This window comes from Eutrigla gurnardus (assembly GCF_963514095.1).
Source record: "Eutrigla gurnardus genome assembly, chromosome: 1".
NCBI classification, from domain to species: Eukaryota; Metazoa; Chordata; class Actinopteri; order Perciformes; family Triglidae; genus Eutrigla; species Eutrigla gurnardus.
In genome coordinates this window covers 29,800,593-29,815,779 of record NC_139915.1, presented here as the reverse complement: position 1 = coordinate 29,815,779, position 15,187 = coordinate 29,800,593, and the positions used below count along the sequence as shown (strand labels likewise).

At 41.1% G+C, this 15,187-nt stretch overlaps 1 protein-coding gene and 1 long non-coding RNA gene across 2 annotated transcripts in view; both read right to left on the bottom strand.

Moving 5' to 3' along the window:
* The window catches only part of LOC311031050, a 544,877-nt gene that overhangs the window by 481,593 nt on the left and 48,097 nt on the right, over positions 1-15,187 (bottom strand). The gene's annotated exons all lie outside the window — the stretch shown is intronic.
* On the bottom strand, positions 6,812-8,192 carry LOC311009820 (uncharacterized protein C14orf93-like). The gene is made up of 5 exons (XM_084004231.1): positions 7,848-8,192; positions 7,603-7,664; positions 7,410-7,507; positions 7,199-7,317; positions 6,812-7,052 (listed from the first exon to the last, which is right to left on the bottom strand). The coding sequence occupies exons 1-5, from the start codon at positions 8,115-8,117 to the stop codon at positions 6,822-6,824; spliced, it is 780 nt and encodes a 259-aa protein (XP_083860357.1). The 5' UTR covers positions 8,118-8,192; the 3' UTR covers positions 6,812-6,821.

The window sequence follows — 15,187 nt, the reverse complement described above, 5'->3', positions numbered from 1 at the left end:
TGGGTATGAGTCAGTAAGATTTGATAGGATTGACAATCAAGGTGGAGGCTGTGCAACTTTTGTAAGGGAAGGGATAGCATTTAGACGAATATCGACTATAACAGAAATAGAATGTGTAGTAATTGAAATATGTAAAGCAGATGGCAACATGGTAATAGTTAACTTATATAACCCTTGCAGAGCACTACATTCAGAAATATTAGATAGTATAATAAAGAAACAAAGAAATAGAAAAGAGATATGGTGTGGTGACTTTAATGCTCATAATAATCTTTGGGGAAGTAAGCATACTGATAGCAATGGAGAAGCAGTGGAAGAATTAATGGATATAAGACAGCTAGTGTGCCTAAATAATGGAAATGGTACACGGATTGATATTCACACTAACACAATGTCTTGTTTGGACCTAACGCTGATATCTAATAGTGCTGCAACATCGGCTGAATGGAACATTAAAAGTAGCTCAAGTATTGGAAGTGATCATTTCCCAATAGGGTGTGCATTTGATGTGGAGGTGGATATACAAAGAAGACCAAGTCATAAAAAATGGTGGTTTGAAAAAGCAGATTGGGAAAAATTTAAAGAAACATGCTGTAAAGCAGCAGAATCAGTCTCAATGGAGGGAAATATTGAGGAAAACACATCTGCAATCACAAACTTAATAATAAATGCAGCATTAAATAGCATACCATTCAGGTCGGTGGGGGGTAAAACGAAAAGGGTCCCATGGTGGAATGTTGAATGCACAGAAGCAATTAAAGAACGAAATACGGCACTAAGGATACTACGTAATAATCTAAATCAGGCAAATATAAACAATTATCAGAAGAAAAAGGCTATAGCACGTAAAGTAATCAAAAAGAGTAAAAAGAGCGCATGGAGAGATTATTGCTCTACTATAGGGAGAGAAATTAAAATAGGAGATGTTTGGAAAATGCTGAAAAAAATGAGTGGTAAAAAAGTATTTACTAAAATATCTGTATTAGAGGATGGTGAAGTACTGGCAATAACAGACAAAGAAAAAGCAGACTTGCTAGGAAAGGCATTTGCTAGTGTACATAGTGGTGATCACTTAGACGGAAAACATAAACAAAGGAAAAAGGAAATCTTAAAAGAAAATAGGGATGTGTATAGAAAGAAAGACAGTGAGGGAAGTACAATGGATGCTGAGATTACCATGAACGAACTGATTATAGTGTTAGATGGAGCTGGGAATACTGCTACTGGAGAGGACAATTAAGTTATGTGATGTTCAAAGAACTGCCAAAAAGAGTACTCAAATTAATTTTACATCTGTATAATCAAATATGGGAAGAAGGGCAAATGCCAAAAAGTTGGAAAAGCGCACTAATATTACCATTTAATATACCTGGGAAGGATACAAAGAATGCAGGTAATTATAGACCTATTGCCCTAACATCCCATCTATGTAAATGGATGGTGAAAGTTCTAGTTAGGAGAATTAATTATTTTCTTGAATGTAGAGGACTGGTTGCTCCGTATCAAAATGGTTTTAGGAAGGGGCGGTCAACTATAGATGCAATAGTTAAAGTTAGTAATGAGATGGAGAAAACTTTTAAAATTAAGGAGCTGATGAATATAGTCTTTTTTGATATTGAAAAGGCTTACAATTCCATGTGGAAGGAGGGGTTATTAATAAAAATGAACAAGATGGGGATTAGAGGAAGATTTTATAATTGGGTCCTAGATTTCATATCTGAGCGAAGATTTAAAGTTAAAGTGGGATCAGAAGTATCTGATGAATTGGAAATTGCAAATGGAATTCCACAAGGGAGCGCTATTAGTCCAGTTTTATTTAACATTATGATTAATGATATGTTTACTAATATGGATAGAAGAATTGGGTCGGCACTGTACGCAGATGATGGGGCAATATGGGCAAGAGGAAGAGATACTAAAACAGTGACGAATATAATCAAGGAAGCAGTTAGAAATGTAGAAGAGTGGTCATACAACTGGGGCTTTAAACTCTCTGTAAGTAAATCATGTTTTATGACACTAACTAATAAGAAAAAATTAGATGCACCTAATATTCAACTATATGGGGAAAGCATGGAAAAAGTAGAAAAATTCAAATATCTTGGGATCTGGATAGACCAAAAGGGCACATGGAGAACACAGGTGGAAAATGTAGAAATCAAATGCAAGAAAGTTATTAATCTAATGAGGGCAATAGCTGGGAAAGACTGGGGAGCAGACAAACAGTCATTAATATATATATACAGGGCTTTAATGAGGTCAGCAATAGATTATGGATGTATGGTGTATGGAGCAGCAGCTAAAACATACCTCAATAAAATAGACAGAGCAATTAATAAAGCATTGAGGATTTGTGCAGGTGTAATGAGGTCATCACCCATTAATACAATACATATAGAAATAGGAGAAGTACCAATAGAGCTAAGAAGAGACGGGATGTTGGTTCAATACTGGAGCCGACTACAGGGAGGTGGACATGAAAACCCTGCCAAAGCTGTGACCCAGGACTGTTGGGAATATGCAACTTATCAGGGTGGAGGATTTGGATGGATAGCAAAAGCTAAAGCAGAAGAGTATAGGGTCAGTAATAAAACAGTCATTTCTAACCCCATAAGTAACATTCCAATCTGGTTATATCCTGAAATAGAGGTAGATTTTAATTTAATAGAGATGAGGAGAGAATGGGAAGAGGGTGAGATAGCATACAAGGCAAGTAATTATATAAGAGATAAACACTATGGCTATTTAGATATATACACAGATGGTTCTAAGGACGAGAATGATAAGGTAGGAACAGGTGTATATATTCCATCAATGCACATTAATATTGGGAAAAGGTTGCCAGATCAAATTTCAGTGTATTCAGCAGAGATGATGGCAATCATTATTGGATTACAGTGGGTGGAGGAAGTTAGACCAGATAGAGTGGTACTGTGTGTGGATTCACTAGCAGCCCTTCAAAGTATCCAGAGTTGGAACTCAAACCGACAGGATCTTCTTTTAGAAACACAACACAGTTTATACAGATTACACAGAACAGGGATATTTGTTAGATTTTGCTGGGTTCCTGCCCATGTAGGAATCAAAGGGAACGAGGGAGCAGACAAAAATGCCAAAATAGCAACAAAAATGGATAATATAAACCTTTTGGGAAAGCAGAAGTTAAAGCAATATTAAAGAAAGAAGTAATGAAAAAGTGGCAATATAGATGGGACAGAGAAATCACTGGAAGAAATTATTATAATATTCAAAAAAATGTAAGTGCGCATGGTGTTAAAAGAAAAAACAGAAGGGAGGAAACAGTACTTACAAGAATGAGAATAGGACATACAGGACTAAATAAAACCTTATTTTTAATAGGGAAAAGTGGAACGGATGGGTGTGAATGTGGAAAAACAGAAAGTGTGGAACATGTATTGATGGAGTGTGAGAGATACACGGAGGAGAGAACGAGGTTGGCTGATCAACTGCAGAGAGCAGAAAGAGTGTGGAGTCTGGGTGGCATACTGGGAACCGCAGGAGAGGGGGTACCTCTCGCACAAAAGGCAGTGATTGAATATTTAAAGAAGACAGGATTATTTAAAAGAATTTAGTATTTATATAGCTTAACCCCCCCCCCCCCCCCCCCCCCCCTTTAGTCATCCACTCATATAGTTATCTGTTTATTTATTTATTTTTCCTTTTTAAAAGACCATAGAAAGACATGAATACTGTCATGTTACATACTCCGATACAGTTGGTGGCGGTATGTACCAAGAAAACGGTTGCAACCCGCCAATTACAAAAAGAAGAAGAAGAAGAAGAGAAGAAGCATCGTGTCTGAGCGTCTTTATTGATATTTCCCCTTTTCAGGTATGAAACGAGTGTTTATGATCAGCGAGTCCTTCTGTGTGTGTTTTATGAGCATGATGACAATATTTTGAGCATGTTTAGGGTGGTATTTGTATGTTTTAACTCCTAACTGGCGTACTGTTAAAGTAGTTAGCTTAACTCCGTCCTCCTAGCGGACGGCACGGAGCAGCACTTTGTTAAGCATGCATGCGACGCACATGGCGTGCATTTGGATTGTGTTTGTTCTATAGCATGATGCTGTGGATGTGTGTTTTAATAGTTATCACCGCATTTATGAGTTTCACAGAGTGACTGTTTAGGAAACAAGGAATTTAACAAAGACATGACACAAATGTTTAAGATATATTTTGTTTATCTACAATGCATTTAAGTTAGAATAATTTAAGTTCATTTTTATTATTTTCAAAGACAGTTTCACAGTCATTTATCTGTGATATTTAAGTTAACCTGTTAAAAAGAAGGTACGAAATTTAAAGCGTTTACCTGTCAAAGAAAATGTGAAAATATACCTACCTGTTAAAGGCCAGAAGAAACATGGATTGGGAAAATGCATATTTTTACATTGTAATATTCATGTTTAAAGGAACATTTGTACTTTTGTAAATATTTTTGGAAAAAAGTAATTCTCAATGAAGCTGCCAGAGAAGAAGCATGGTGTCTGAGCGTCTTTATTGATATTTCCCCTTTTCAGGGTGTAACATTATCACCTATTTTAACATATTGGGATATCTTGTGTAGATAGCTCTTGATCCACTGCAGTGCTACACCTCTAAGGCCATATCTCTCAAGTTTAGCTATTAAAATATCATGATTAACAGTGTCAAATGCTTTTTTCAGGTCTATGAAAATTCCTAAGGAATATTGTTTTTGGTCAATAGCGTCGGTAATGATTTCCACAGACTCAGCTAAAGCTTGAGCAGTCGAATGGTTCCTTCTAAAGCCGTATTGGCTGTCATATAACAGTTTATGTTTGTTGATGAAGTTGTCGAGCCTATTGTTGAATAGCTTCTCTAGGATTTTTGACAGTTGTGGCAGTATTGAAAACTATACATATATATACACATATCTATCTATCTATCTATCTATATATATATATATATATATATATATATATATATACTGTATATATATATACATATATGTTTATATACAGTGCCTTTAAAAAGTATTCATACCCCTTGAACTTTTTCACATTTTGTCACTCTACAACCACAAACTTAAATGTATTTTATTGAGATTGTATGTGATAGACCAACACAAAGTAACACATAATTGTGAAGTGGAACGAAAATGATACATGGTTAACAAAAATTTAAGCAAATAAAAATCTGAAAAGTGTGGTGTGCATTTGTATTCAGCCCCCTCTACTCTGATACCCCTAAATAAAATGCAGTGCAATCAGTTGCCTTCAGAAGTCACCTAATTAGTTAATAGAGTCCACCTGTGTGTAATTTAGTATCAGTATAAATACAACTGTTCTGTGAAGGCCTCAGTGCTTTGTTAGAGAACACTAGTCAACAAAGAGCATCATGAAGACCAAGGAACTCACCAGACAGGTCAGGGAAAACGTTGTGGAGAAGTTTAAAGCAGGGTTAGGTTATAAAAAAATATCCAAAGCTTTGAACATCTCAAGGAGCACTGTTCAATCCATCATCCAAAAATGGAAGAAGTATGCCACAACTGCTAACCTACCAAGACATGGCCGTCCACCTAAACTGACAGACCGAGCGAGGAGAGCACTAGTGAGAGAAGCTGCCAAGAGGCTGCCATCCACAGCTCAGGTGGGAGAATCTGTCCACAGGACAACTATTAGTCATGTACTCCACAAATCTGGCCTTTATGGAAGAGTAGCAAGAAGAAAGCCATTGTTGAAAATCAGACATAAGAAGTCCCGTTTGCAATTTGCCACAAGCCATGTTGGGGACACAGCAAACATGTGGAAGAAGGTGCTCTGGTCAGATGAGACCAAAGTAGAATTTTTTGGCCTGAATGCAAAGCGCTATGTGTGGCGGAAAAGTAACACTGCTCATCACCCTGAACACACCATCCCCACTGTGAAACATGATGGTGGCAGCCTCATGCTGTGGGGATGCTTTTCTTCAGCAGGGCCAGGGAAGCTGGTCAGAGTTGATGGGAGGATGGATGGAGCTAAATACAGGGCAATCCTGAAAGAAAACCTGTTAGAGGCTGCAAAAGACTTGAGACTGGGAAGGAGATTCACCTTCCAGCAAGACAATGACCCTAAACATACAGCCAGAGCTACAATGGAATGGTTTAAAACAAAGAATATTCATGTGTTAGAATGGCCCAGTCAAAGTACAGACCTAAATCCCATTGAGCATCTGTGGCAAGACTTGAAAGTTTCTGTTCACAGACGCTCTCCATCCAATCTGGCTGAGCTTGAGCTATTTTGCAAAGAAGAATGGGCAAAAATTTCAGTCTCTAGATGTGCAAAGCTGATAGAGACATACCCCAAAAGACTTGCAGCTGTAATTGCTGCGAAAGGTGGCTCTACAAAGTATTGACACAGGGGGGCTGAATACAAATGCACACCAAACTTTTCAGATTTTTATTTGCTTAAATTTTTGTAAACCATGTATCATTTTCCTTCCACTTCACAATTATGTGTTACTTTGTGTTGGTCTATCACATAAAATCTCAATAAAATACATTTAAGTTTGTGGTTGTAGAGTGACAAAATGTGAAAAAGTTCAAGGGGTATGCATACTTTTTCAAGGCACTGTATATATGTATATTTATACATATATATACACACACACATATATTTATTTTTATTTATTTATATATTTATAAATATAAATATGAATGAATTTATTGAGGAAAGGAAAAATTGCCAGGAGGAAGTATTCAAAGAAAGAGCTTTATTGACAACACAACACACAACTGTACAAATTTGCCCACACAACAAACAAATGAACTGGCAACATTCTGCCCGAATTTGGTCAATTTTACAGCCGCCTGCGGTGCGTGGCCCTGTATTTGGGATTCTTCTCTAATCGCGACTGTAGAGTCGCACAGAGCTCGGTGAGCTCCTGGCTACGAGAGGATGGAGGTCGCACAATCCATCCAGACACCCCGCCAACGACGCCGTCCTCCTCATCAGACATCATGTCTGTGGTGGCGCACTTCCAACGGTCCACCTCATCGTCAGCAAGCACACTCCGTCTCGCTTCCAGCAGCTGTAAAACAATCAATAAAGACAATCAGTACTGCGCGATGCACTGCGCATGGACACAACACATCTATTAATGCACCTGAAAAATAGGTTTAGGTAGGTTTGGTCACATTGACCAAAAACGGATCTAATAAATCTAATAAGTCTTACCCTCTTTCTCCTGGAACGACTCCGAGCTGACGTCTTCACAGCTTCCGCCTGCGATGTGAGATCAGGCTGTGTGTGTCTGAAGCTCCTGCGTACCGTTTCATAGTATGTCTTACAGGCAGCTGGAAAACAATTAAATGAGTGGTATGAATAAGAAAACTTAAGTCACAGTAAAATTAAAACAAGGAAGAAGAAAACAGTAAAAGTTACTTACACACAATGGCGTCACTATCAGCGTCATAGAAATCCGGACTTGCGGACAAAGCTCCGAGCAAGTAAGAGGTCACAGCTTCGTTATGAGGCGAGGTTCGTCTGGGAAAACAAAATTAACAGTTAAGATCGGTATCTACTGTTAACGCATCTATTTCCTTATACAGCAGAATGAAAGCATATTCTTTAAATCTTACCCTTGCTCCGGTTCGTAGCGCCTACAATTCGTCTCCGAGTTGTGAAGACGGCGTACTGCTTCCTGTAAAAGACCAACAACATACACTTAACAAAGCAACTTAACGTTACACTGGTTCCTCTCTCTTGTTCTTTTACAAGGCTACTATGCTACTTTTAGCTTGGACTATTAGCTTTTAAGCTACTTTTAGCTTGGGCTTGCTTTGCTAATTTTAGCTTAGCTAGCAGTCACCGAACATATTCTTACCGCAATCTTGGGATTGTTCACCCGTCTTCTCTTCTTCGAGTTAACGTTAGTCTCTTCCACACACTGTTTCGTCTCCAAAGCAGCCAACCTGGAGTTTAGTGCGGCGAACTGCTCATTCACATCGGCAGCAAGCACAGCTAGCTGACGAGACAGGCCACTGATAGCATTCAGCAGTTTCTTCTCGCCGGTCTGCGGACTGGCTGAAAGTGGTTGATCGCGTCCATGCAGAGGGGTTGAAGGGGAGGTGAATGCGAGACGCCGTCCAGCCATTATAGATCACGAAACCAACGCAGTTAAAACACAGAAAATGGAGGGAAAGTTCTGAGTACAGGTATAAAAACATGCCCGTCTTGCCCATATGAGTCATGCCCATGACCTCGCACGTGATTGGACAAGATGCCCATGACCTCGCACGTGATTGGACGAGGTCCCCGTGACCTCGTACGTGCTCGTCCAATCACATGCGAGGTCATTGTTACACGGAAGAACTCGCGAGACGAGATCTATGATCTATGAACCCATCCTTGACCCTCTAGCAGAACTACGACCAGCCATTATAAAGCAGTTTATAGTTGTTAATGTTGTGTCAAAAGGTACTGCATTTAAACATGTTATTGCGCAAGTTTCCTGGCTTCATCCCCATCCGGACAGACATTTTTATGGAAAGCCGAAGCTGAAAGGTTTCTCTCCTGTATCAGTTCTCATGTGTATCTTTAAGCTTGCGCTGTGCGTGAAAGATTTCTTACAAACTGAGCAGCTAAAAGGTTTCTCTCCTGTGTGAGTTCTCATGTGTGTTTTTAAACTTCCACTCCCTGTCAAGGTTTTCTGACAAACTGAACAGCTGAAAGGTTTCTTTCCTGTGTGAGTTTTCATGTGTTTCTTTAAGTTTCCTCCCTGCATGAAAGTTTTCTTACAAACTGAGCAGCTAAAAGGTTTCTCTCCTGTGTGAGTTATCATGTGTATCTTCATATATTGTCTATGGTCAAATGTTTTCCCACATACGGAGCAATTGAAAGGTTTCTCACCAGTACTACATCTAGAATCACTGTCAGGGACTTCATCATCGGTCCAAGCCTTTAAACCTGACTGAGGTTCTCTGGTCTCCTGCCAATCATCACTGTCATCAGATGAGTCTTCATTCATGCCATCAGTATCTGGTTGCTGTTCCGGTCCTCCACAGTCCTCTTCACCAGCTTCTGTTTTCATCTGTTCAGTTGAGCTGCTGGCTGCAGCTGAAGCCAGCCCTGAGAACTGAGGCTTCTCTTCATCATCTTCATCTTCTTCACTCTTCACAGGGACAAGAGTGACTGGGAACTTGATATCAGCCTCCTCCAGCCCTTGAAGCTGCTCTCCCTCCTGAATGATCCAGACTTCCTCCTGTTCCTCTTTGATGTGTGGGTGCTCTGGATCCTCCTGGTCCAGACTGGAGCCCCAGTCCTGCTGCTCAAAGGGAACCTCTTCTTTACACGCCATCAGCTGCTGGACGTCTGCAGGAAAACAGTAACATCACACGAAGATGTTAGTAAAACAGCTGAACACTTAGTCACAGGTCAAAAAAAACTTAGTACACAAAATAAATGTTAGAACCCTACATTTTTAATTACAATAAATGTTATTTTCTAAATCAGTTTTACATAATGCTAGATTTGGCAAATGTGTCTGCTATAGACTAGACAAACAATAACAGTAATTTTTATATGATTATTACAATTATTATTGCTGACAGCGACTCAATATATGGGAAATTGGGGAAAAACTAAACGGATTTCATAGGCGCTAGTAGTTTCCCAATGCATGATGGGAAGTTTACCAGTCACTTTCAATCCAAAGGACACAGATGGTCATTCCATTGACCGCAGAACTGCTTCCCATCCTCCGTAAGAGACCCAAGACCTTGTTGTTCAGAGATCACCTGGGCTGCGTTCCAAAAACAGTTTGAGTCGCCCTCGCTCACTTGCCCTCAGCCCTTGCAATGACGTCACACGGAGGCCACTTGGAGGGTGGAGGGAAAGTGGGCGGAGAAAGAGTGAAAGAGGTAAATGGAACACACCTGCCCTCGTTCACTAACAGCCCAGACAATCATGGATCAACCACACGTTGTTGGAGTAGCGCTATAGCCTACTGCCTATTCCAAATTACACAAAATATGCGGAGACTCATTTCATTGAGACGAAGACGTATTCTGCGCTTGATGGCAATACGTCGGCTTATATACTTACACTTGTAAATGGTGGGCTCTGCCATAACTCTGCAACAGACAGTCTAATTGCACAATTTAAGAAAATGAATTAAATTTAATTCATTTTCTTCTTTCTTCTTCTTCCTTGTGGTGAATAGACAGCAGACAATGGTGTTTGAGGTTCATTATCGCCACCGCATGGACATATTTTTCGTGCACCACTGCAATGCATTGTGGGTGATATACAGCTCTGAAGTGACCATGGTTGTTGACTCGATCACTCAGCCCTCAAGGGTCGATCTCACGGAGTTCACTTCAGCTGTTCAGAGAAATGGAACAGCCCTTATGATGGCGGCGGGGATTCCCCCGAGGGCAAGTGCTTAGGGCAAGTGAGCGAGGGCGACTCAAACTGTTTTTGGAACGCAGCTCTGGACTCTGCTTGTGATGTATGTGAATATATGACTCCTACCACTAGGTGGAGTATGTTACCTGTGTGGTATTATGATTAACCTGATGAGAGTTGTATAGAGGAAGAAACTGCGGATGTAAACTGAGAGTTAACGCAACACAGACGTGTCTCCGTGTGCTTACATTTACAAGAGTAATAACAGACATTTATTTCATGGTGTCAGAAGTAAAAAAAATGGAACAATTAAAACCTCCCGACAGTCTGAGCTTCGAGGGAAATCTGGCAGAAAACTGGCGAACGTGGATTCAAAAGTTTGAACTCTATCTCATTGCAACGGGCATCGAAGAGAAGAGTGAGAAGGTGAAATGTGCGACATTCCTTCATGTTGCTGAAGACGAAGCGTTAAGGTATTTAATACCATGGACTTTGATGAAGATGTGGATGGTTTTGTTGGGGACCTAACCGTTAGGACTACACAATGCGGCCTACAAAGCCTACACATGCGGCCAGAACAAAGGTACAAAGGGGATTAAAAACTACACCGCCATTTTAGTTTCACATCTCACCCAGGTGAGAAATGTGACGTCACAGAACTGGTGCCCTATGGGCTGACAATCTTCAGGGAACCCCGGGGGGGTCCCCTGGAGCGGCCTAAGCTATATAATCCGGCGCCGCCGGAGGAACGCTCTCTTTCCATCGTAACTTGCGTTACACCAGGAGGTGAACATTACGTCTGCAGCGTTTTCCTTTGTCCTAGGCCGCAGTCTTTCCCCCAAACTCGCTGGTCGAGCAACAGACTGTTTTACCCCTCTTTTTCTCTACTCGTTTTATTTTTCTTTTGTTTATCATTTTGGATCCCGAGGAGACCACCGCGACAGCGCGACTCTCCCATTCCCCGCGGTAAGAAGAAAAACTTTCTTCGTCCCAGCTGCCAGCAGAACGGATAACTCGACGCGTCTTTGTCTGAAATCAGCTGACTAAATCGCCGAGCCCCGCGATTGTTCCTCGTTCCCTGCAGAAGGAAGAATTACTAACGGTTTTCTTCAACCAATTGGATCCGGCGCTGAACAAGCGCCCACGAACTACCGTCCGTTGCCGGCGTCAAAGAACGGCATCACCGCACGGGACGAAACCCTCACATCGACGCATCTCACATCGACAAAAGTAAGAGGCTATTTGTCTGGGCAGAAGCAGAGATTCGATAGTGTAGGACATGCTTGTAATTCTTGTTAATGTGTTTTAAGTTCTGATCGCGGACCGCCGAGTCCGTTTGTTCATGTGCTGCTGTATTTGAATGCTGATCGTGTATCCACGCAGCTGGGTTGATTTCTGTAACAGTGTTTTCAACTAACCTCCGCCATATTCGCGAGCTCAGAAAGCCTCTACTATCAGTTAAAAGACCGGTCTCGCGGAATAAACGCCAGTTCATTCACGCGCACCCGTGTGATAGCGGCACGGCTTCTGGGCCTCAGAATATCGCTCGCGCAGTCTCTCTCTCTTTGTTTGTGTCCCGCTAACACACACACACACACATACACGCCGCACACACGTGTCCTAAGCCAGCTGTTCCCGGCAGACGCTAGGGACTTAGCTACATCTGGTGGCTACATACGGCTATCTCTCTCTCTCTCGCTACTCCATCGGACGCCAGTGGCTCCGCCCCTGAACGCTGCGAGGAATAGCTCCATCTGGTGGCCGCACATAGCCATCCCTCTCTCTCTCTCTCTCCACACACACACACACACACACACGCACATGCACACGCACGCACACACACTCCACGTGTGTCTCTCCTTCTGTTTAGCTTAGTTTTGTGTGTTAGGTAGTTAGGTAATAAGGCTTTGTTAATTGCAGTGTTATTGATTGTGATCATTATTACTGATTTTAATAAATCTTATTATATTATAACTAGCGGTCTCTTGTGCTTGTGTATATGTCACTGGATAACAGCAGGTTGTGAAGGCTAGTGCTTGAATTTCACGCCCTTCTTAATTGTTAGATTGTTTTTATGCTTCCATGCCAATGATCACGATGATTGGCATGTGAGTATAAAACCTTTATATTGAGACTGAATACAGTTTTAGGTTATCTTTTCCTTAATCCCAGGGTGGTGCCCCGTTTATTCATGATTATATCATGATAATATATTAAATATAATTATTAATACCGATAATCATATTGATATTAATAATTAACTGTTGATAACCAAATCTGCTCCTGCTACAACCCCAACAGTTTTAACGGACTTAAGGAAATGTTTCGAGACTACTGTGAGCCACGGAAGAACATCACATATCTGAGACACGTGTTCTTTACCCGAGTCCAAGGGCCGAGTGAGACAATTGATGCCTACGTGACGGACCTAAAGAACAAGGCAAGGATTGTGAATTAGCGCAGCTGATGGATGAACTGATAAAAGACTGCGTAGTATGTGGCATAAACAATGACACTGTGAGAGCTAGGCTGCTCAGAGAGACGGATTTAAACCTGACAAAAGCTGTGAATATCTGTCGAGCAAGTGAGGTAACGCAAAGTCACATGAAAGCACTACATGAGGAAGCAGATGTAGCCGTGAATAAGATAAAAGTTACCAAAATGAAGAAAGCCAGTAGCAAGCAGTATGAGACTGATAAAGAGAAGGGAGAATGCAAGAGATGTGGCTACGTCCATGAGCCAAAGAAGTGTCCAGCATATGGGAAAATATGTAACCAGTGTAAATCAAAGAACCACTTCAGTCGTGTGTGCAGGTCACAAAAACAACAGTTTAAACCAAGGAAAACTGAGAAAAAAGTACATGAGATAGAACAAGAAGATGTCATGTTTATGGGATGTATAGATATCAGGCTAAGTGAGCAAACAGATGCAGCGTTTCAGCTGGATACAGTCTCAACAGTGAACAACAACAGTAATAAATGGACTCAAACGCTCAAATTAAACAACAGTGAGCTAACTGTAAAGCTTGATACAGGAGCAGAGTGCAACGTGCTGTCAGTGAGAGACTTTGAGAAAATCACAAACAAAGATGCTGTACTACAGACGTCAGGATGTAAGCTAGTTACTTACCCTGGACACATGATACCAACAAAGGGCAAGGCAAAGCTCAAGTGTGATTTCAAGGACAAGGAATATGAGCTGGAATTCCAGATAATAGAGAGAGACTCACCTGCTATCCTTGGAAGAGAATTCTGCACAAAACTAGGACTAATCAGAAGAGTGTACAGTGTAGATAAGAAAAACAATACTGACATTCTGAGTGAATATGAAGATGTGTTCACTGGTCTAGGGTGCGTGCCAGGACTGCACCACATCCAGCTCAATCCAGATGTCACTCCAGTCATTCACCCGCCACGGAAAGTGCCAATAGCACTGAAGGACAGAATAAAAGCGGAACTGGATAGGATGGAGGATATGGGAGTTATCATAAAGCAGACTGAGCCCACAGACTGGGTGAACAGTATGGTCACTGTGGTGAAGCCCAACAAACTGAGAATCTGCATCGATCCCCAAGATCTCAATAAGGCTATAAAAAGGGAACACTATCCACTACGCACAGTTGAAGAGATCATCGCAGAGATGCCAAATGCAAGGGTTTTCTCTGTAGTGGACGCCAATCATGGCTTTTGGCAAGTACAGTTGAACGAGGAGAGTTCCAAGTTATGTACATTTAACACCCCATATGGACGTTACCGCTTCCTTCGACTTCCTTTTGGAGTGTCATCAGCACCAGAAGTGTTTCAGAAGTGCATTGCACAGAGACTGGAAGGCTTGGAGGGAGTTGTGAACATAGTGGACGATATCTTAGTGTGGGGTGAAGATGAAGAACAGCATGACAGGAGACTGAGAGCGCTGATGGACAGGATCAGAAGCATCAACCTGAAGTTAAACAAAGACAAATGTAAGATCAGAAGGACAGAGATCACATATGTCGGACACATTCTGTCTGCGGATGGAGTGAAACCAGACCAGGAGAAGGTCAGAGCTATACAGGACATGCCCGAACCTGAAGACAAGGCAGGTCTACTGAGGTTTTTAGGGATGCTTCAGTATCTGGCAAAGTTTGTCCCAAACCTCTCTGACGTGAGTGCGCCGCTCTGGAAACTCCTGGAGGGTGACGTAGCTTGGCATTGGGAGGTTGAGCAGCAGAAAAGCTTTGAAAAGCTGAAGATGCTTGTGAGCAAAGCCCCAGTGCTCAGGTATTTTGATGTGAAAAAGGATATAACACTGTCTGTCGACGCAAGCTCTGAAGGTCTGGGAGCAGTGTTAATCCAGGATGGACAGCCGGTGGCTTATGGCTCAAGAGTGCTGACTAACTGTCAGAAGAGGTACGCACAAAATTGAAAAAGAACTTTTGGCGATTGTGTATGGGTGTGAGAAGTTCAAACAATATGTGTATGGAAAGACAGTGCATGTTGAAACAGACCACAAACCTTTAGAGACTGTAGTGTTGTCACGATACCAACATTTTGGTACCGGTACCGGTACCAACATGTGTTTCGGTACTTTTAGATACTTTTCGATACTTTTTCAAATAAAAAGTGAACGTAAAAAATGTAATTACTGACTTTATTTTAATAGAAAATCTTAGAACAATAACATACTAATCAGCAAATAAAATAAAATACCACAAAAACAAGCTTTTCTAATGCACACAATTTTAAAAATGTGAAAATATAATATAAAATATAATAATATAAATAAACCAGCTCTATTTTTTTTCTTCCAGAGCTACTTTTGTTAAGAGTGAAGATCGGT